This window comes from Rhopalosiphum maidis, chromosome 4 (assembly GCF_003676215.2).
Source record: "Rhopalosiphum maidis isolate BTI-1 chromosome 4, ASM367621v3, whole genome shotgun sequence".
Taxonomy (NCBI): domain Eukaryota; kingdom Metazoa; phylum Arthropoda; class Insecta; order Hemiptera; family Aphididae; genus Rhopalosiphum; species Rhopalosiphum maidis.
This window is the reverse complement of record NC_040880.1, coordinates 25978731-25985721: the sequence shown is the minus strand read 5'-3', so window position 1 is coordinate 25985721 and position 6991 is coordinate 25978731. Positions and strand designations below refer to the sequence as shown.

The following is a 6991-nucleotide window of genomic DNA, read 5'->3' as shown; positions in this document are numbered from 1 at the left end:
CAAGTTCAATTTTTTTTTTTTTTTTATTAAAAATAGTCTAATACATTTTATCATAATTTGCAATTATACTAAGTTTTAATTTAATTAATGTACATTATTATGATGGAATATGTATATATATTTAATACATAATAACAATTTTTTATGTGAACATAACTTCTACAAAATGTAATGTTAAAAAAGTTGAATAATTACAAATAAAAATAAAAATGTTTATAAAAAAATAATATACATTATAAATATATTTACCATTATTATAATAACTAACATATTTTTGTTTTATAAATCAATTCAATATACACAATACACAAATGATTTGAAAATTTAAATACTCTTTTAAGTTTTAATATCAGTTTGGGGTACATAAACAGAAAATATGATATACTAAATAGATTTAATTTAAATAAAAAAATCACTAAAATTCGACGGGTAGACTAATTATTGACATATCAATAACATGCTAATGAATCATGAAAATATAAAATATATAATAGTAAATGATTCAAATTGTATAACTATTAAATGGTATTTGAATAAATTTTAGACATTAAAAAAAAAAAAAAAAAAAGTTGGACACAAAACATATAAGTACTTAAATTAAAATCATCTTTTAGGATTCGTCAAAAACAAATAATTCAAATTGTAATAAATCATTCATTATTGTGTAAGGGTATTACAGATTTAGAACCAAATGGTGATTTATATTGGATTCCAGCTAAATGAAATACTTGAGTAGGTATACCCATATTACAAAGATAAATTTTACCATTTGATTCACTGTAAGATAAAGGTAAAGCAGGTACTAGAGAATATTTTACTACTACTGAGGGTGTACCTTGTGATGGTGGATCAATGGCCATTAATGGTGATCTAACTGATTTAGCCCAGTTAGTAATATTTCGAGATACAGTATCAGTTTGTTCATCAGCCAAAGATACTACAACAAAATCTGGATCTAATAAACCATGCAACTCTAAAATGAAAAATATACATATATAAATATACATAAATATCTCTTTTTACTAACAATATAATAAGTATTTTTTCTTTTTGAACAATTCAACTGGGGTATGGAGATTAAACAAATAAATTAATATTCAAGTTCTGAGCAACAAGTTAGTTTTAATACAATATATTTTTTAAATTTTATAAAGATTATATATAATTTGTAGGAAAGTTAATAAATATGGACATGTGGTACTCATTGGTATTCAAATTTATTCTTAGTAGTTTTTCATAATACTGATAATAAGCAAAATACTGGTTTAACTTAATTACCTGCTGCACTAGTAATAAGTGTACCAGTTGTAAATTGATATAAAGCCATTTCATTAGCCAACTGTGGTGTATACAATCCTGGTTCAGAAAGTACAACTACAGTATGGACACCATAACTGCTTAATTGTCTTGCACAATTCACACCCATTGCACCTGATCGATTAGGTCCGCACAAAACTACTACCCTAGGCCATTGGTGTTCATTTCTGGGATTAAATCTATGTGAAAAAAAAAAAAATAATTATTTATGTAAAGATAAATTATTTTTTATGATATAATATTTTACCTATAACCTCCACCCAAAAGTTGCAACACCATTTCAGTAGCGGCTCTCCCAATTATTTCATTTTGACGTCCTGTTGTTAAACCATTCTCTTCCACTAGATTAAATAATTTCCACCGTAATTCCGATGTTATACTTGGAACAACTAGTCCATCATCTAAAAATGGTTGAAACAAAAAATAATATTAATATTTTATTATTGAAATAATATGCAAAATGATTAGTTAAACGGATTATTTATAATTAACCTGTTATGTATTCATTGATAGCAGGTGAAGGAACTGTAACTTGTCTGAATTTGACTGGAGTAGAATGTAATACATTTTCAGTATGTTTATATTTAGTTGAAACTTTTTCATGTGGAACAAGATCTGGTTTTTTATGAATTTTATTATAAAATGCTTTTTTGTTGAATAAAGCTAAATTTTTTTCAAAATCAAAATCTTCCTTGACAATTGTATCAAGTGATACACCAAAACAAGCATCATTTCGTTCTTTATGATTCGTAAAATTCTGTGGTGGTTGTTCTAAATAATTAGATAACAATAAGTGTAAATTTATATTACTCAATAGTAAATCAAATTAACCTAAGATTGATATAATAGATCTAAAGAATATAGCATGACATTACATAGAATAACTAGTATTTAATGTACAAGTACAATGCAATATTAAAAAATATTAGACAATAACTTGTTATTTTAATTTTCTTGAGATATTATTTCAACATATTTTATGTACTTAAATACGTAGATACTAAAAATTGCATTAAATATACCAACCAGGTTCAGAAATTGATGCATTTTTTGCTTTATTCTTTTGCTTGACATTGTTTGTTTTGGGTACAGAAACACTTTTTTTATTATTTTTGGATAATTGGCTATTATTGACAACTGGTTCATTTTCTAGTTGTGCTTTAATAATCTTTAGATTCTCTATCATCGAAGCTCTAGTTTTAAAAATAAAATAAAATATTTATCTGAGTAATTCATTTTGTAGTATTATAGTATTACTTCAAGCGAATTTCTTTTTCTGTATGTGGTATACCATTTTTAAACGGTCTTTTTAAGATTAGAGTTTCATTGTCATCCGACATACCACTCACTTCACCTTGAACGACTGAACCATCCACACAATTAATAGACACACAACATCCTTTATATTGATTTGCCATTTTAAATAAATTGTTATGTTATTTTATTTTCCAAACAATAAAAAACGAATAATTGTCAAAGTATATAAAAAATGTTTAACATTATGCAACAAGACATTCACTATCCAGATTTCCTTAGTCTAAGATATTCATCAACCAAACCACAATTCACAATAATGTTTGTTGACATATTTTGATTACAATATCAGACACAGTGCAACCATATCGATAATAACCGTCGACTTCTCTTTATGGTTCGAACTATGGTTACAAATGGGACAGACTAACGAATAAGAAATGAAACTCAGGCTACTCACCTCAAATGAAAATAATAATAATTATAATTTAATTTATTATGACTTATGTGGTTACTCAACAGTTAACAGTAATACTAATACAATATTGTAATTTGTTAATTGTAGAAAAAAATATAGTTGATTTTTATTTTTATTTTATAGGGCCATATAGGTATTTAGTGTTTACTAAAGACCTGAAAGGACGTGGCCGGCCGGCCCGGCTCGGTCTTCAAAATGTCCGGCCCAGCCCGGGCCTTGAAAAAAAAAATAAAAAGCTAGATGTAGCTATTTTTGGTAGAACCAGAATTTTTTTTTTATAAAACTTTTCGAGCTGTGCTTTTTTTTAAGCTTGACTGAACCGGACTTAAACCAAGGTTGTATCAGACTTTTTACATCTCGCCTGGGCATTTTTTGGTTTTTTTTTTTTTGTATGACAAATAATCATTATTTAAAATTAAAATATGTTTACAGTTTGATGTTGGAATAATCACAATAATAACGAATATTATGACATTTTTGTACACAAGCAACTATTACTCACAAATATTTTTATTATATATTATAGTTAAATATGATGTTCTAGCGCTAAACAATAAATTTCAGACCGAACTGAATTGTTTTAAGAGCTTAGAATGATTTTCGGGCTGGGCCGTAAATGTATGGTCTTTACAGGTCTATAATATTTACTTAATACGATAATTAAGACACGGATTTAAATGCCCTTAAAACTATCAAAAAATGCTCTAATAAAGTAAAATTTAACCTAAAATACTGTTTTAACTCAATAATGCTCTCAATAAATTACCCATATTTGTTTAATACACACGCTACCTAACGAGAAGAAAACGATGAGTTTAATATTTAATATTTTTCAAAAACATTAGTATAAATAAAATACCGAATTTCAAAATACAATATTTAATTACATTTTGATGTATTTAAAATTCTTTTTATTATTAACATATAATTAATTATTTTCTTTATTAATATTCACTTTAGAGTTTAGGTGATATAATTAGGTAGGTATATAATTTATAATATCATCAATATTATACATTAATTTAATTATTTGCATATAATTTTTATATGTATAATATAATAAATTAATAAACTTTACGTGCCCACCGGCCACCGCATTATTTCCTTAATTTTTATGCTAGGATTTTTTTCCCCCTACTTCTATACATCAGACGTTTATACGGTCTGAACCACGGATTAATCCGTGATTTGAACTGATGCTAGAATTTCAGGGGTCTTTAATTTAACACCTTTTCCCTCCATTTGTTTTGAGTATGTGCATACCTAGTAACTATCGGCTATTGATACCAGTGGCGTATTTTGGATTTTGTCCAAGGGGGGGATATACGTTGGCAAACATAATTTCCTCTTCCGCAGTGAAGAGGGGTACACTCACGGTAGTAATCTACCGTTTCTCAAAAATGTTGAAAATTTATATACTTATTATCAATAAGTACCTACACAGAAATATATAAGACTGTATTTTTTTGTTTTGAAGATTTATTATTCATTGTCATTTTTTTATAAAATGGAGAAAACCATAAGAATACAATAGTATCCAGTGCTTATTGAAAAATTATAAATATACAAATATACATAATTGTGTAGGACGAAAAATCAAAACAGTAAAAAATAATGCACCAGCCAATGCTCCGAATTTAAGGGCCATTTTTTTGGTACTTGGCCGGGGGCCTAGACCCTGGGAAGGTAAAGACTAAAGATCGTTAGGCAGCTACCTAGTTTGCTTAGGTGGAAGTTCGGCATTGGCACTAACGCGAGTGTTCGATTATAATGAATAGTGATTTATTATGCTGGATTAAAAATGAACTAATACAATAATTCAATATTATAAAAATAAGTAATAACTCGTATTTAGTGTTTAAGTTTGTTTATTATTTGTATACTATTTAATTATTAGAACTTATTGTTTAGAATGACTATTTATATATATATATATATATATATACCATCGCCTTGCAATATGTTTTGAAATAGTAACCAAACGCTCATTATTAAAAACATAATAATAGCCATATCTTTATTGACAATAATGACGATTGACGGAATTTTACGAATACGAATTGTTTTTAATCATATACGTATTTAGCAGTAAGTGGTGTATATACTACGACATCAACCATAATATTTTTAAATTCTTAAAATTTCAATATTATAATAAAATGTAGCGTTTTCAATAATTTTATTCTGTATTTCTGTAATATATGTACGATATTATTAAACCTATCAAGTAAAAAAAGACCAATGGGGGATCTAATACGCCACTGATTGATACATTCAGACAGGACCCATAATGGTTTTTTTTAACTTTGAGTTCAAGACTTTAGGTTTCTGAAAAACCCAAAAGTTTAGGATGTCTAAACATATTAAATTTTGAATAAAACGAAATTAATAAAAATGTCAAGTTTAATTTGAATGTTCATAAAAACTTAACGATTAAAATCTAAAATAGAATTAGTTAAACTGTTTTTTCTTACTTTTTGTGTACAAAATTATCTACGATCGTAAATCGTAATCTATAAAGTTTTCCGCGTTTCTGCAAGTTCTATTATTTAATTGACAGTGTAACTAATAGCTTGGCAAATTAGAATTTGTCAGTCAAAATTTTTTGTAGAGGGTATTCGTATTTTAATTAATTAAATTTAATATCTAATACAACTTAGAGAGGAGGGCTATTCTCACATCCGTCATGAAGTCATACGACCACATTATTAATTATAAAGTACATTTTACTTTTGAATATTTTTTTAAAAAAATATCTGAAAAATATAATCCATCCTAAATTAACCTGAAGCATTTTTAACATATTATATTTTTGGATTATATATTTATATCATTATATACCCCCCTATCCACGTGCTTGGCTATTAGTTAATCTATAGAAAGACAATCTTGGGATATAATATTACGTTTTGTGGTAAAACTTAAATACTTTTTTTATCACTTACAATTTCGACAAGGAAAAATAATACAATCATTTTTATATTTACTTTAGTGCATATTGAAATAAAATTAAAATTTTTAATACTCTATCGTCTCTATCTAAACACTGTAGTTGAAACCGACGATATCAGTTGTTAAATAGATTTTTAGAGATAATCTAAGAATCGGAACCTTTATTTAACAATAATGTATTGAACCGGAGCCATTTAAATAAACTTTACATTTTGCGATTCTTTTAGGTTTTATTGGATCTAAGAAATAATCAAACATTTCATATATATTAAGGAATGAATTTTATTCAAATAATTTTTCATAGAAATACCTTTGTGTAATAAAGTGGCTTACGGCAGGTGCACCAAATTCTAAAAATTCTGCTTTGAAATTAATATTTTTATATTATAAAAATAAAAATATTATATTTTTTTCATCACACATTTTAAAATTTGTATTATTTTGTTTATTTATACTTACTACGAAAACTACGTGTAAATTTAACGACGAAATTATGAAAATAGCATAAGGAAAATCCCAAATTGTTCTATTAATTGTTGTTATTAATGAGTACATTAATCATTTTTTTTTTTTTAATTGGTAAAAACTAAAAAGGCGGTTTTTTCTAAGATTTCCAAGGGCGCTAGCTAACGAGGTTAAGTTAGGTTTTTTTTTTATTATTTATTTAAAGAAACTTTCAGTATATAACTAATTAGCTTCGACAATTATAAAGCTAGTATTTTAACTCAAAATAATCATATTGTACGACCGACAATTAATTTACTCATACCGTCATACGTATCATATTTTTCATTTACAATATAACGAGAATGATGGGACAAGCAACAGCAATGATTGGTTTTCTTACAAGTTATTATCAATAAAAATATTAAGTTATTAAATATTTATATATAGTTATTAGTTATAGTTTTATACTCTATCTTATATTCATATCTCGGCGACCTCACACATTTACACAAGTCACTATGCAGGCAACAACAAATTATATAT

General features: G+C 26.2%; 1 protein-coding gene across 1 annotated transcript; it reads right to left on the bottom strand.

Moving 5' to 3' along the window:
- Positions 1 to 337: 337 nt before the first annotated feature.
- On the bottom strand, positions 338 to 2870 carry LOC113548386 (enhancer of mRNA-decapping protein 3). Its single transcript, XM_026949244.1, has 6 exons — positions 2575 to 2870; positions 2344 to 2510; positions 1810 to 2088; positions 1565 to 1718; positions 1279 to 1496; positions 338 to 973 (listed from the first exon to the last, which is right to left on the bottom strand). The coding sequence occupies exons 1-6, from the start codon at positions 2733 to 2735 to the stop codon at positions 651 to 653; spliced, it is 1302 nt and encodes a 433-aa protein (XP_026805045.1). The 5' UTR covers positions 2736 to 2870; the 3' UTR covers positions 338 to 650.
- Between the last annotated feature and the right edge of the window lie 4121 nt (positions 2871 to 6991).

What these genes read in the sequence shown, in the direction of transcription:
- LOC113548386 (XM_026949244.1), bottom strand. Translation starts at nt 2,735, where the DNA reads ATGGCAAATCAATATAAAGGATGTTGTGTGTCTATTAATTGTGTGGAT. An exon ending in TGCATCAATTTCTGAACCTG is followed by an intron (nt 2,089 to 2,343) that starts GTTGGTATATTT and finishes CTAATTATTTAG; the next exon opens with AACAACCACCACAGAATTTT. An exon ending in TATCAATGAATACATAACAG is followed by an intron (nt 1,719 to 1,809) that starts GTTAATTATAAA and finishes AACCATTTTTAG; the next exon opens with ATGATGGACTAGTTGTTCCA.